This window comes from Mucor velutinosus (assembly GCF_035048745.1).
Source record: "Mucor velutinosus strain NIH1002 chromosome Unknown tig00000041, whole genome shotgun sequence".
In the NCBI taxonomy this organism is placed as follows: Eukaryota; Fungi; Mucoromycota; class Mucoromycetes; order Mucorales; family Mucoraceae; genus Mucor; species Mucor velutinosus.
In genome coordinates this window covers 3126375-3142212 of record NW_027041905.1, presented here as the reverse complement: position 1 = coordinate 3142212, position 15838 = coordinate 3126375, and the positions used below count along the sequence as shown (strand labels likewise).

The window sequence follows — 15838 nt, the reverse complement described above, 5'->3', positions numbered from 1 at the left end:
GGCTGGTGGCCCTAGTAGGGTACTTGTTTAAACGACGTTTAGTTGATGCCAGACATGTTCAATGAGGTTTAGGTCAGGGCTTTGGGGGGGGGGGCCAATCAAGGACACTTTGCACAGAGAATCCGTGATGCGTGAACCATTTTTTAATGGGACCAGAAGTATGTGGTCTTGCGTTATCTTGCTGGAATCTAAACGTTTTCTTGTCCAGCCCATGGTACTCGATAGTATCTAGCAAAGATGAATCCAGAATTTCAGCATAAACTTCTGAGCTAACAGTTCCTTCGTTAGCGGTGGAGCCATAGCTGGGTTCCTCCGCTGTTATCATGCCCCAGAAAACAACGCCACCACCATCTCCCTGAACTTGAGCCTCAGTTTGATGAGTTGTTGTAACTGTCTGAAATACGTGAGAATGGATATGTCTTTTTATTTTCAGTAAAATCAGATAGATAGAAAAGGGAAGGGTGAATGTCTACTGCTATTTATATGTATGATTTATGGATTGCTTACATACCCGTCTAGAATGGTGTTCTCATGCTAAGTTTTAGTGTCAATCCTCACTTATGCTGAATGGTAATTATTTCAGATATAGATGATCAGTCTAAATATCTTTAGTAGCTCTTGGCAACGTTAATTACTTACATTCCTTATCTGCTATCTTTTGACATATAGAGAATAGCTTATCGAAACTTAGCTTATGTGAATATCATGATTATCGTTTACATGTTGAACAGCTTATTTACATATGCTCCATATGTGCATAGTTTATTGCTCAATTCAATCTACGACATTATGATTCAGGAACAGTTATATGTGTGAATACAACATGAGGCATCAACTCAGCGGGCCTGTCAGTCCAGTAGAAAGATTCGCCGTCAGATCCCCACATGTTGACCATGGTTTCATCGGAAAATCCCCATCTACGCCAATCGTCCGCAGTCAAATGTCGATGTCTCTTGGTTTACACAAGACGCTTTTTTCCGGTTCTCCGCAGACACGAAATTGGTCTTTATCTTTCTTTTAGCCTTGAACAACCCTTTGCGCTTGAGTATATACTGTATATTCCTCAAAGTCGTCTGAACTCCCATATGAGCAAGGTAGCACTGCACACCCTTGGGGCCGTCTAAATTACCATTGCGGACATTCCTCTCAATGTAGTTCATATTCTGCGTAGTGATTTTGCTGCGTCTTCCGGGTTTGGCATGTTTTGAATGACCAAGAAACTTCTTCCTGTAGCGAGAAAGTACACTGACGGACAAATCTGGGAAGATTTTTTGAATGGCACGGAGGGAACAATCTTGGTTGAAAAGAGCCTTGACAGATCCTTGAACCTCCTGAGGAATGGGACGTGTCATGTTAAAATAAGCGATGAAGTAAAGATGGTAAAATATAATGAGGGGAAAGACCAAAATCTCACGCTTCTTTATACTTTTTTAAGCATTCTTCGGATAACTAACATTTTAAACATAAATGATATAAAAAATTACGGCTCTCGGATCATTCTCGTGGAATGTATACAAACAATAAGGTCATCAAGCGATATTTCCAATTTTACAAAATCGAGATTTTTTACTTTACGTCAGTTGCACTAGCTCAATATCTACTGTATCAACTGTGGAATTTGAGGCTTTATAGACTAAAATTCACGGAAAAAAAAGAATAAAAAAAACAGTAATGTCAACTTGATAAAGGTATGTTTTATTATCAAACTGACAGGTGTAAAGTAAACTGAAGTCTCTCTACTGGCCAGGTAGATGATCCTTCTTATATACTATAACAATGGATAAAAGTTCTATTAATTAGATTGACAAATAAGTCAACTCAGATCAACTAATGTCTAATCATGCTAAAAGACAACTCCAGCAAGCTAATCATGATTTAGCTCTGTCTGGATGAATAATTAGACTCTCATCCGAAGTACCCTGATCTATCCTTTCCATAAGGATAATTAATATCGATCTAGTAGCATGTATCCGATAGGTACAGTCTTCTTAGTCTATATTAATAGTACATATCTGAGTGTATATCGCTAAGCATACATCTTTAGCATGTATCTGGATATATGGCATGTCTATAGCATATCGTATGCATGTCTATAGCATGTCTCATATATAGTACAAGTCTGTAGTACATAAAGTATCTGTAGCTAGTATCACGGATATAAGCATGTGTCTTATAGCGTGGATCATAAAGTGCACATCTGAAGCAACAAGCTCATATTGCATTAATCTTGATGCCTATCCAGATATGGTAAACATCCGTAGTCAATGTCGGAATACAAGTATAAGTCTATAGTGCCATCCATGTCCGTGGCGCCATCTATAGCCTATATCTTATATAGTATGAATCTTATAGTACTAGCGTATCTGAAGTCCATATCTTCTAATAGTATAAATCGATATCGTACATCTAATCCAGCGTACATACAGTTTATATCTAAATCTAGTAACTGGATGAACTGTCGGAATGCAGATCATAGTGGATGTATTCCACATCAACAATTACTTTAGTAGCTCATTTTGTGGCTAAAAACCCAAGCTTTTGTAGTCTTACTTTAGTTTTAAAACTGGAGAAAAATTGACAGAGCTGTAAGTATAAAACTACGAATTGGCAAAACACTGGAACGTTTTTTTCGCGCACTGTAGTACGAACCTTGTAGTACACTCCTGTATCTTAAACTTATATTATTCCTATAGTATAAATTTGTGTCGCACATCTAATCCAATGCACATAAAGTTTATATATATCTCCATCTGGGAACTGAATGAACTCTCAGAATGCAGACTAGATTGGATATAGAATAAGAATAAAGTGTCTATCACTTTGAATTTTGCTCCGTACAATGCAGAATATCCGGATTTACAGGCAGAATCGTAATTCACTTACTTGTATAGCAACACGACCCACTAATAAGCCTAATGTTTGGGCCGTATCCGGTCAAATATAGTCATTTTCAAGCACGAATAACTCATGCCACAAAGCGTTTTGAGCACTTGGAATAGCACCACACGCCTCCTCTTGGCCACGCTTTACCTCCTGATGCTTTATCTCATTTTTTTTGGGTCGCTGCAAATTCATGAAAATCATCGTTTTTCCATGAGTGTTAGCAAGGGAAAATTCTTGAAAAACAAATGATCGTGTTTTTCACCCCAAAAAATGAAGACTTTTTCTATGATACATATTAGATCAAATTAATCGTAAAGATGAAACGCAACATTGGAAACTCTTTCTATGAGACTTGCATATGCTAAATTTTGATATACTCACAGAAAACCTGCTTTCATATTTTTGCAAATTACTGATTATTTTCTGTCTAAAAGTTGCATATAATCAGCACCATTCGATGCGGCTTTTTTAGTTCTCTAGAGATGTATTAGAAAGTTGAGTGTGATAACGACAGTTTTCATAGTCAAATTTAGCAAAAACGTTTGAAGGATGTGAAATCAAGTCAAGTTTAAACACGAAAATACCACTGCACAATTTCAAATTAAATTGCCGCAACTACCGTTGCTATGGTGTAAGACTGATACCAAATCTACTAGCCGTGACGTCGGATAGGACGCCCTCTCATTCTTCCATACTTCTATTTTTTTTCCCTTTTTTGCAAAACGCGTTTAGTATCAAACCATGGCTGCTTTGGAAACCGTTTGATTGGTATTAACAATCTAACTTCTAATAGCACTATCTGGCGCTGTTAGAAGAGCCTGATACTGATTCTTTGAAGTGGAATACATCAGGTACCATGCGATAACGAGCACTGGAAGGCGTTGAATTTACACTACTAACTGTATTTGTTTATTATTAGCTTTTGGACAACATTATTATTCTTTTGCCTGTTTGACGTGGATGCTGCTGCCGTGACTCCTCTACTATTGTTTATGTTATCTGCTCCTTTGGTTTATCAACTGTGGTGGTTGCTTCTTTGGTCCATCTCTAGAGATTGCTCATTTGACTTTTCTCTGCTGTCTGTTTACGTTTGATTTTTGGTTCTTCTATGGTGTTATTGTTGCTGCTGCTGTTGTTGTTGCTGTAGTGGCTAATCTCGACTTCCAAGGCCTACTTTCTTTGTTGTATGCTTGTTCTCTGGTTTATCTCTGGTGATTGCGTGTTATTCTGTGGTCCATCTGTGGTCCATCTGTGATCTGTCTCTGGTGATTGCGTATCCTATGGTGTATCTGTAGCTGTGGTAAGTGGTAAGTATCTTCTTTCTTCTGGTGGCAATAATATAAAACTTCTTTGAACGTTTATATTATTGTTTCTTTTCTCGTGATAATGCATTCATGATGTTTGCCTTGTTGCGCTTTTTTTCATCTTTTTCTTTTGTTGGTAGTGTTTCCTCTGTAGTTTTTCATGAAACAACATTAGTCATTATGTTGTATTGCAAACTTATAATACCACTGTTGCTTTTGCAGTTGTGTGTATTTTGTGCCTTGTTGCTTTACACCCGACTATTACTACCATGCACGTTGTTCATGTATGCATTGTTATTGCAACAACAACGAGCTTTTTTGAACATCTTTGATGTTGCGTTTGTTATACTTTTCTTTGAATCACTTTGTGTGAGTCTTCCTTTTTTGCCTACATACTACTATACTTCTATAGTACAGTAGTATGCTCTTTTCTTCTTTCTTTTATTACTATGATGTTTCTTTGAAGCATACCTTTTTTTACGTTGTGTGGATGTGCCTATCCCTGAAGCTCAACAAGACTTTATCCGAGGCTAGGAGGTGGATAGGCTGCCTCCACTTGGTTATCACTACTTACTTTAGTGATGATTGAGAGTCTCAACGCCAGAATCTAAAGCTAGGTGGTGTAAGTAAGGCATGCTCTAGCACCTGCGGGAAATTTGATGATAGTTACAGCTATATTGCTATATATAGCGGAGCTTAAAATTTTGCCTCACATCAAAACAGGAGGAAACCCTCGCAAATTTTTTTTAGGTCAGCGGAGTTTTCAAGCAATCTGATTGGCTAAGAGGTTGAAGCAGCAAAGGGTTACAACTACTTGATCTCTTATTGATCTGTCATTTATCATGCTATAGTTTTTGTAATAAAAGGGTATCCAAATAATTAAAATTTATATCCTTCTTTATTCAAAAGTATGATAAGGCGCATTCACTTGCTTTAGTACCTACCAAACAGTTGTATAATAAGAGTGATGCTCTTTAAATTCATTATATGGTGTGGGGGGGGGGAGAGAAAGTTATGTAATCATAATAGGAGGTGCTACAGCAATATACTAGTTACTGCCAAGCACTCTCTCAGTACATAATGCTCCACCAAATATGCATTCTGTTTAGCATTGATTTCCAACATACTTTAATTTTATGCGGTTCTATCTTCTACCTGATTAGAATAATGAAATGAAGACAGAAGAGATGAAATTATTTGAACTGAAAATTTGTACTAATTATATTTTTCCACGATTAGTTGAGGATTAAAATTAATGTAGATTTTGAAGTTACTTATAGATATTTGATAGTGCCGCAGCAATAGACCTTGATCGTGAATATAGGATAGTTGTATAAGCCTTGAACCAGTTAAGGAAGATGTGCTGCGTGAAAGCTCATGGGATTCCATTCAGGAACGAGCAACAATGAGGATCCAGTATAGGATCCTCATAGTAGATTTGATGAAAGAGCGTTTATTAGAATTGAACCTGCCTTTATTAGTGGCAAACGGTCATAGGCTACCACATTTCATGAACCAGGATATAGATTAGCCATTTGGCGGCACTACTCATATTCCTTTGCGTTGTTAAATGAGCAGATCTCAATAATATACCACGGATCTCTGCTCCTGCTATATCCTGAACATTAGCGACTTAAATTCGTTGATTTATATAGAAACCCCTCAAAATAGGCTTATAATCATTCTGATATGAATTATCCAACATCAACTTAGGGCGTGGAATAGCTGTTCCCCCTTTCTTATGAAATGCGCATCACAGCCTTAAACATGTGCCACACCAGAATGAGGCAAGATATCATCGAGCGTTTTTCAATACAACGTTTTCCAACATCTAATCCATCGATCCATGGCCCGTAATTAGCAGGTTCTTATATATAGCTCGTTATTCAAAATTGGCGTATTTCAAATATCATTTGTTTCACAATAGCAACGCTTCCAATCTAAAATACAATTACACCACCGTTTTTCTCGCAAAATTTCATCATGGGAACATGCAACGTTTAAAGCTCTTCTAACATCAATATTTCAAATTTGATTTTAGATAGCTCAGAATAGTATGGCGTATAGTCTCTGAATTGGATGTCTAAATGCGAGGAAACACTCAGTTCAAGCATAAATAGGATCAGATCATGAAACATAGACACGGAAGGGCTACATTTACTTACTGATATATTTAAAACGTTAGGTTTTGGCAAATTGTAATTACATCTAGCCGAATTAAAGTGAGTAAACTGTATTATAGTAGGCTTAGATCAAGAATAAAGCGGAAAAGTAGAGGTGAGCAGTACCAGATGGAAAGTAGCAATTTTAATATTATCTATTATTGTTGCTGTTGCCAATTGTATGTAATTGATCAACGAGTTACTAGGACTAGAAGGGAAATCTCAATTAGAATATTCAATGGTGTATACGGTTACAGAATCGTGTATAGGCTAGTAATTTAAACTGTTGGCAGGTATTCTATTATGTTGGTATGGTGCAGGCACAAAGCCCAATGAGTTTCCTTGCATGATAGGCGCTGAAATACTCTCTGCGAATACGGCATGTTGTTTTAAAGCCTGCTCTTCTTGCTTTTGCTTGCGTTTACGGTAAATTCGAATGCCAACAACAGTGGCTGCCGCATAGACACATACACCAACGCCTAGGCAGATGCCAATAATGCCACCTTTTGGCAAGCGTCCTCCATTACCACTTCCATTGTCTTCATTATTTGATTGGTTTGCATTTTCATCAGCATCGCTGTTATTGGGATCTGAAATTGTTGCGGTTCCATGTCCATTTCCTGTATTGATAGCTTATAAAACGACAAAGATTAACTTTCCAATATATGCACTGCTTTCTAAAAGTGGTTCACCTACCTGTTGTACCAGTGATTGGGTAACTGCGATCAATAAAACTTGGAAGCTGGCCGTTATTGCTATCATACAATGGGCTACTGGTGTTTGATACGAGTGCTTGCAATTCGATCACTTCAGTCTTGGGAATGGCAATTGATACCATGATACCACTGTTGCTACTAACATCTGACCGTTTCCTTGGACTGGTTGTAGTTGACTGTGCAATGGATACTACAATCACATTATCAGCGCTCGTATCCAATGCGCTGCCGAGCAACACGGGTAACTCTTGAACTAATTGGGCTGTCATTAAAGCATCTGACACCAATGTAGCATAGGAAATGCTGTTGAATTTCAAATACGTAATTTGGCTTGTATCTATTATATGATTTGTTAGTGATTGCATTGAAATAGATACACCTTTAGTGATTTTACCTGGAATAATAGCATTGAGGTTGGGTGTAATATACTGCGGCAAGTCTTTTTCAGAACTGCTCGATGCATCATCCGTTGAGGTGGTAGATGTAGAAGAACTTGAGGTAGTAGCTGGTGCTTTGGTTTTGGTTGATTTTGATGTCGTTACTTTTGTTGTGCCATCATCATTGTGTGATGAATTGGTTCCTGTAGGGGTTTCTGTAGCGCTTTGGTCCTCGGTGGCAGTGGTGGACGTTATGGTTGTAGTTGTTGTAGTAGGGGTAGAGGTATAATATACAAAAGGTTCTGAAAGCCAAGATAGGGTTTCGTATTTATAGGTCGATTTAAGTATATCTGTTGCAGCGGCTGTCTCAGTTTTTGTAATAGTCAAAGTCTCATGCGTCGCAGTCGGGGTGGACTCATCTGTGGTAGACGAGCTTGTAGTAGTTGAAGTTGTACTGGTAGTGGTAGTGGTAGTGGTAGTGGTAGTGGTAGTGGTAGTGGTAGTGGTGGTAGATGAAGATGTAGTAGACGTTAGAGGCGAGATGGTAGATGATGGAGACGCTTTGGTACTTGTGGAGGTAACAGTAGTTGCAGTGTTTGTTTTTGTCTCAACGGTAGACGATTCAGTGGAAGCAGTATTAGAAATCGAAAATGAGGATTCAGTTGAAGAATCGCTTCCAGACGGTGTTGGCTCGGTTAAATATGTGCTGGATGCTGTTGAACTGCTAGTATCTGTGCTTCTGCTGGTATTTTCGCTGCTAATTGACAGTGAAGGCGTTTCGCTAATTTTTGAAGTTATAGTTGAGTGGCCTGTTACAACTGTTGGATGCTCAGTAGTAAGAATTGTGGAAGTATTTTCTCTGGGTTTCGTTTCAGTTGCTGATGCTGCATATGTTGAAGTTGAACTATGCGTCCTTGTCGATTCTACATGCGTTTCAGTGCTGTCCGTAATCGCGCTGGAATGATGAGAATGGTTTGATTTACCACTCGATGGACTTGGACTGGTGGTAGATGCAGTGCTTGATTCGGTCGGTTTGGCTGCTGAAGTTAATCTACTTGAACTAAAAGTAGATCTGATGGATGGCACTTTTGATTTCGCTGACGAGGAAGATACGCTACCCGTGGATTTTGGTTCCAACGAGGTAGACGACGAAGCACCATCGGTTGCAGTAGAGATAAATGACGAAAGGATGCTGGAATTATCTGTTCTAGTCGAATGGCGCGTCGTTGATGTAGTAGACTGAGATGCTGAGCTCGATGATGTGTCCAATGCTTTAGAAATAGTATTGGTGCTTTTGCTGTCTTTTTTTGATGTTGTAGAGCCTAAAGATAAGGCCGAGCTTTGAAAATCAGTTGTCACTGTAATGCTGTTGCTACCGGTTGCGGTTGCAGTAGATGAGGTGTTAGTAGGCTGAGTAGACGACTCCTTCGGGCTAGTGCGAGTAATACTCTTACTCAGAGTATTTGTTACAGTGATTGATTCATGTGTAGTAGGAGTGTGGCTGCTCGCACTTGACGATTTGTTAGAGGAGCGTATGCCTGTAGCGGTGGGAAGTCCAGTAAATTTACCAGTGCTTAGGGTAGATTCATTTTGTGTGGGTGAGGAATGACCAGAAGTAGCTGCAGACGTCAATCCACTAAGTGTCTTGCTGCTGGTGGATTGCTCTGTCTTGGTGATTGACTTTATATTCTGTGTACTGGAACTACTAACAGTTGTTGGAGTTGCAATAGTACTGGAACCTGTTGTGACATGTGGCTTACTCTCTGATGTCGTGCCAGAGTGCTTGGCTGTGGTTTTGGTCTGTATGCCAGATGTGAAGGAATCTGCAATACTGTCTGATTTTACTGTGAATGTTTCTGTTTCCCTGCTTTTGAAGGTGGTTTTAGTTTTGGTAGAGAGAGTATACCTGCTACTGCTCGTTGATCTTGTTGTTGTCACGCTTTTGCTTTGAGCCTGTGGGGTAGTTTTACTGTCAAAGCTTACTGTAGACCTGCTACTGCTTGCTGCTGGTTTTGTTAATGTCCTGCCATCAACAATGGTTTTGATTGTAGAAATAATGCTGGATAACGGAGTATGGCTTGTGGAAACTGGTAGTGCTTTCGAAATGGTGCTTGATTTCGTATGCTTTGTAGAAACAGCTGATGGAGACGTAATGGTATGGGTGCTCTTCGATTTGCTATAGATTGTTTCTATTGTAGCATCAGCGCTTTTGGTGCTTGAACTTGATTCCGTTGCGGTTATGGATTGTTCCGTTGCGCTACTACTCATGCGCGAGCTTTTACTTTTACTTGAAGTCTCATCAGATGAGGAGGTTATGGTGAGCGGTTTTGTGTATCCAGATGTTGTAGAATCAGTCGATGCTGCAGTTTTAGTAGACGAGGTTCTAGATGCACTGCTCGTTTTAGTTGCAATAGACTTTGTGCTACTATGAGATGTCATGACAGTACGGGTCTCTTTATCGGAAGCCAAGGAAGTGTGATCATTCTGCCCTGAATTGGTGCCCAAATTTTTGTGTGAGGTACCTGAGTCGATTTATTTTAGTTAAATGCAATCTTCATTAAATGAATTAGTGAAAGTAAAATGCCCGCTGCTTACCAGAAGAACTAAAACTAGTAGATTGCTTGCTTTTGCTCGTCGCAGTTGCTATTGTGGATTTTGATCTTTCTGTTGTTGTTCCGTGCTGTGCGGTGATCGACGTGGATGATCTACTACTGCTCTTTTGAGTCTTGGTTGATGTCTCTTTTGCAGTGGTATGCTCAACTGATTTGGTTGAATGTGTTGCTTTTAGATATGATGTTGTTACATGCGATTGTGTGATAGTGGTAGTTTCTGTAGGATGACGAGACGTGGTAGCCTTGGTCGATCTATCTGCTTTAAATTGATGGTTAGATAACTTTGTAGCGGTGTTTTTACAATTTGAAAGTGTACCTGAACTAGATGTGGATGAATGGGCTGATTTGGTAGTGATGGTGCTACGATGCGCCTTTTCTTTGCTTGTTATAGATTGCGTTTTGCTACTTTTAGTGGTGGTCGGATCATGCTTTTTCTCATTAACGGAAGAAACGGGTGTCGTTACACTTGATTTTGTAGAAGAGTGATGCTTACTTTTGACAGATGTGGGTTTCTCGACGTTCTTTTCATCAGTGGAGACTCCCTTATCCTTATTCTTTGATTCTGTGTCTTCTTCTGCTTTCAAAGAGGTTGAGATTTCCTTTCTTTTTTCAATAATCTGGTTGCCAAGATGATGCGCACTGTTAAACGTAATTAAAGGAGATTCAATCAGGTCATTCTTCTGCTGGATCAGCTACAGGATTGGAACTTCAATTAGCAAACAAGGACAGCTTTGAGAACAATACATTTAAACTTTACATTGACTGACACGACACATGTTATTGCAATCAAAATCACTATAGATGCAGAAATCGATATTTTGCTATTGAATGCTGACATTGATACTTTTCGCATTTATACTAGCACATGTAAAAGCAAAGGAGAGAAAAGAAAATAAAACAAAGAAATCTTGTGAAGAAAAAGAGGGAAAGAAAGGGACATGTATCATTATAAAAATCAATATTAATTGATTAATGACAGTTTAAAATAAATGCCTAAAATAATGTGTGTTACCTTAGAAATGACTATAGAAAGAAATATGTTCACGGATTCCTTTTCTCTTTTCTACCTGTTTAAATATAAAGTTTGCATTGAATGTTTACAATCTTGTCGTCAGATAAACAAACAGCATGCAGTTTTCATCATTAATTTAAACTGACTTTGATACGTCTATTTTTATATCCAAATGTAGCTCTGTCCAAGACATGTAAGCAGGCATTCAAGCACTCAAACTGTCTTCTTTAGGCAGAACTGTTAAATGCCGGTTGCCAGGTTACCAAAAAAAAAAAAAAAAAAAAAAAAAAAACTCAACAAGATGTTGCCATTGCATTAGAATCGCTAAAGAAGTTCATCAGTTGTTAAAGTTACATGTGACGTTCTCGCGATAATATTTATGGGATTCTCCATTGATCACACACACTCCAAATGTATCGCAAAATGAGATGCGCATACACAAAGAATATATTTTAGCTTCTTTCTTTTTCAATTTCTACATAAACCAGCATAATGACGGTAGAACAAGAGGAAAGTTCGTATGATTATGTCTTCAAATTAGTCGTGGTGGGTGATTCCGGTGTTGGTAAGACCAACTTGCTTGGTAGATCTGTTCACGATACTTTTGATTTCGCCTCGAAAAGCACAATTGGTTTGGATTTGACCATCAAAAATATGGAAATCAAAGGAAAGCGAGTACGTGCTCAGATCTGGGACACAGCGGGTCAAGAGCGATATCGATCTATTACCAAGAGGTGAGACGGCATTGCAACAATTTCATATATCCTCGAGAATTTACAACTTGCATAGATATTATCGAGGTTCAGTAGGTGCCCTCCTTGTTTACGATATTACAAAACGGGAATCCTTTGATAATTTGGGTCGGTGGTTGAACGAATTGAGGATCAATGAAGCACATCCAGACAGTTTGGTGATGCTTGTGGGCAATAAATCAGATTTGGATTCACAGAGAGCCGTAACTCAAGAAGAGGCAATGACCTATGCTGAGAAAAATGAACTCATGTTTATGGAAACCAGTGCTTTAGAGAGCATCAATGTGGGAAAGGCCTTTGAATCATTGATCCACAACATTTTTGACAAATTATCAGGGAAATTAGCGACTATGGATGACAAGAAAGCAGAGATCATGAAAGGACAAGCGATTCAAATCAGCGCACCACTTGACAGTAGTAGCAAAAATAACCATAGCAATACGTGTGCATGTTAAATACCCCTGATTATATATCCTTTATTAAATTACATTCACTCTACAGTATTCTATAAAGTTGCATTGTGTCTTGAGCTCCATGACTTTTCGGAATTGATCTATAGGACAATGTATGCTTTGGCACCCTGACAATAAGATAGGCTTCTCATTGTCTAATAGGCGTACGTAGAATCTACCTTCTTTTGACAATAACTGGATGGCCATGTTGTTTGCAAAATACCCAAAATCTGATAGTTTGAATTGTCGATCCTCAATTTCTTGATTTGAAGAATTAGGGGACAAGTGCCCTTGGTAGAGCCCCAGGAGAGTACGCAGAGGCAATAATGTCTCTGAATGACCAAATTTGATGTCCAATTTATAGGCTTCCTCCTTTTTATCCATCATTGCATTGATGCTTGCCATGATGTATTTGCCCAAATCACACGCCATGTACTCATTCAATTCAGGCAATCCATACGAGTACTTGTAGTAATGCTTCAGATCATCTAGATACTCTAACGCTACAATATCTTGCCTTGTAAATAGCCTACAAAATGTGTCAATGGTATGATGCATGGACACTTCGGATGTGCAAGCGTCATGAAAGTCTTGCACATCTGTTACTGTAATAGAAATACTCAGTTCTTGTGCGAGTCTAGAAGCAATAGGGCTTACAAGACGTTGAATTACAGGTTCCAGAATTTGATTTGTAAGGAGTTTTGCCTCCTTTTGCCACCGAGGACAGGATTTATGAAACACAATCAGTGAATCATTGTTCTCCTTGAAACTAAAGACAGGTACCGTCATGAGATTTGCGGGACCCAATGTTCCCAAGCCTTCAAAAGCCCCTACACAGAATGCTTGTGCGGATTGCAGTGTTCTGCTTGACCAGGATGAAGAGACTCTCAACCACTGAGAGATGATTGTGGAATCACTGTCAATCAAGCTACGAATAAATTGAGGATATGTCTTGGCAAATCGACGGCCAATGAAATACTCTTCTTGTTGCCCGTTCGCATCTAATTGTCCTGTGCGACTGAACAGGTATTCATTCTGGTAGCCGTTTAACCAGCCCATCAATTCCAAGTTGCTGCTTTGGCTCAATGTAAGAAGCGCGTTATTGATGGACTCCATACCACTGCTCACTGGATAGCGGGTGCCATGACGGATAATGAGTTGAATCTGCTCTATCGTGTAGCCATCCATTGCGTAATCAGATTTGTAGTTATCCAACTTGTAGTTTGGATAGTTGCCCCTGGATCCCATGTGTTGAATCATCCAATCCATGGTCAGTGATCCTTTGTCAGCGTTGTGCAAGTCATTTTTATCAGGCAGTAGATAGAGTATTGAGATGGTGCTTTTGAGAATATCTTTCAAGAAGGCTTTTATTTGCATCTGTAGAGTGTAAAAATCCAATGAAATCAAGTGAGATACACCTTATTTCAATGGAACGAACATGTGAGCCGTTTTAAAGCTCCTTTTTAGATTGAGTTCGTGGTGCATGAATGCTGATAGTTTTGCCAAACTTTTGAATGTCTGCTAAAAGTACATCTGGGACCTCCAAGCTAGGGAAATGGCCGCCCTACATGCAGATGTTGAGTTTGATGTAATTGATATAGACTGTGTCTTACCTTGTCGTATAATTTGAACTGAATCAAATTTGAGCTAGTCTCTATCCAATCTCGAGGGAACTGCAACTGGGTTACCATCTTGGGAGATGCATGCGCACCCTATCTATAGACTTACCTTGCTAGGCTCAGCTTCGAAATAGGAAACACCTGTAGGCACTTTGCTGTACTTTCTCAAGCGACTAGACTCATCTTTGCTATGGTTGTATAAAGCTTCATAATAAATACGAGTGGATGCTGACATGGTGTTTGTCATCCAATAGATGGTTACTTGCGTCAAGAATTCGTCGACGGAAATCGTCTCTGGGAGTGCTACTCTGGCAGACAGTTCTTCTGAGGGAAAATGGGTCCAGGTGTGATAAGGATCCAGCATCCAAGCTAATAGACCCACAGGACTATCGGACAAGCCAAATGCCAAAGTGTAGGGACGAGTACTTTGAATGGCGCGATAACCAGACGATCTGTCCTTTTCAACATTGGCATAGGCCAAATTCTTCAATCCCTTGACCTCCTTCCTGCCATAGATTCTTTCCAGCCCAAATACGATACACAATACAAACAAGATGACTCTGATGGGATGAAAGATCAGATTTCTGAATGTTGGATAGGGAGGTTCAGGAAATGGCATTGTTGTGAGGTAGCCCAAGCATTTGTCTGGTTGGCTTCTAATCATGAATGTAGCTACTGAAGCACCCCAATCGCCGCCAAAGATCACTAAGTACATGTGCACATGAGTTGACCGCTTGATACATCATAAAATGTCCCATTTACTGTATTTCTGGTATCCGAGTTCTGACATGAGCTTTTGGAAGGTATCTGCAATCTTTGGAGATCCCCAGCCTTCCTCCTTTGGTGCTTCTGAAAAGCCATAGCCGGGTAAACTGGGCACAATGACATGGAACGCCTAGCGCGTAGTCAAGCAATTAGAACATGCTGCTTATTTTTGTTGCTGCTTTAATGAGGGGATATATTCTACCTGCGATGAATTCTGTCCATCTCGCAACGGATTGATCAATTTGTGAAATTCGTAAAATGTCGAGGGCCAGCCGTGCAGCAAGAGGAGAGGAATAGCACCATCAACTTTGGACACCTCATGGATAAAGTGAATGTTGAGTCCATTGATGTCTGTTCGATAATGGTGCCATTGATTCATCTCTGCGCGCTTCTCTTCCCAGCTAAACGTTGTCTTCCATGCTTGAACGAAATCCTTGACGGCCCAGCTTGGTGCTCCATATTTCCAACCTGAAGCTGCTTCGTTTTCGTATTCGTGAGGGTATTTGACTCGAGACAATCTGTCGTGCAAATCTTGCTCGTCAAAGCTGGGTATGGTGAATTTTTCAATCATTTGATGTTTATGAGAAACAAAAGGTTGTTTAGATTTGGAAGGGAGCTGCAAGCTTTTATAGGGAGCAACGTTCATGCTGCGGTAAACCCTATGCAACCATAGTGTAACAATGATCCTGCGCTTTTGATGGCAGTATCCATGCGGAAGAAAGCGGAAAATGCTTTGCTGGAATGAGCCTGGGATACTCTTAACATCACAGAGGATATCTTCTTGCTCTACCTTGTATAGCGCATTATCTTGTAGGGCGGTCTTTTTGGTGGAGTTGGCATCAGCTCATGCAGCTATTTGATCTGATCTCAATATCGCACCAAGTAGGTGATTTCTCAAATGCTTCGACACTGCTACGCATGTTGGTTCAGCATTCCAATCTGCGTTGCTGCATAGCATTCAATGTTCAGTGATATTGAAGCTCTACTGACACAAGATCTTTCATCTGCTTCACCAAATATAACATGGAATCATGCAATGCATGCCTAGTAACCGAGAGGGCTTTTTGTCGAGTTATCACAATTCCGTCAAAAATCAGCCAAAACCTTATGAATGAGCCAAACAAAAAGAGCGGTGAGAAATCATTTACTGTTTATTTAGACGTACTTTGTACTACCAATGGCTC

At 39.5% G+C, this 15838-nt stretch overlaps 5 protein-coding genes across 5 annotated transcripts; 1 reads left to right on the top strand and 4 right to left on the bottom strand.

Moving 5' to 3' along the window:
• Nucleotides 1–917: 917 nt before the first annotated feature.
• On the bottom strand, nt 918–1352 carry ATC70_001225 (uncharacterized protein; the record flags this gene model as incomplete). The annotated part of the gene is made up of 1 exon (XM_064820623.1): nt 918–1352. The coding sequence occupies one exon, from the start codon at nt 1350–1352 to the stop codon at nt 918–920; it is 435 nt and encodes a 144-aa protein (XP_064684543.1).
• Nucleotides 1353–6619: 5267 nt separating this feature from the next.
• On the bottom strand, nt 6620–10892 carry ATC70_001224 (AB hydrolase-1 domain-containing protein; the record flags this gene model as incomplete). Its single annotated transcript, XM_064820622.1, has 6 exons — nt 6620–6981; nt 7046–7402; nt 7460–9964; nt 10038–10313; nt 10371–10746; nt 10812–10892. 6 exons carry the CDS (start codon nt 10890–10892, stop codon nt 6620–6622), a joined length of 3957 nt encoding a protein of 1318 aa, XP_064684542.1.
• A 666-nt stretch (nt 10893–11558) lies between these two features.
• Nucleotides 11559–12273, top strand: ATC70_001223 (uncharacterized protein; the record flags this gene model as incomplete). Its single annotated transcript, XM_064820621.1, has 2 exons — nt 11559–11800; nt 11856–12273. The coding sequence occupies 2 exons, from the start codon at nt 11559–11561 to the stop codon at nt 12271–12273; spliced, it is 660 nt and encodes a 219-aa protein (XP_064684541.1).
• Nucleotides 12274–12297: 24 nt separating this feature from the next.
• ATC70_001222 (Aminotran_1_2 domain-containing protein) lies at nt 12298–13647 on the bottom strand (the record flags this gene model as incomplete). Its single annotated transcript, XM_064820620.1, has 1 exon — nt 12298–13647. The coding sequence occupies one exon, from the start codon at nt 13645–13647 to the stop codon at nt 12298–12300; it is 1350 nt and encodes a 449-aa protein (XP_064684540.1).
• A 73-nt stretch (nt 13648–13720) lies between these two features.
• Nucleotides 13721–15225, bottom strand: ATC70_001221 (uncharacterized protein; the record flags this gene model as incomplete). The annotated part of the gene is made up of 5 exons (XM_064820619.1): nt 13721–13834; nt 13884–13943; nt 13999–14594; nt 14652–14784; nt 14857–15225. The coding sequence occupies 5 exons, from the start codon at nt 15223–15225 to the stop codon at nt 13721–13723; spliced, it is 1272 nt and encodes a 423-aa protein (XP_064684539.1).
• Nucleotides 15226–15838: the final 613 nt, after the last annotated feature.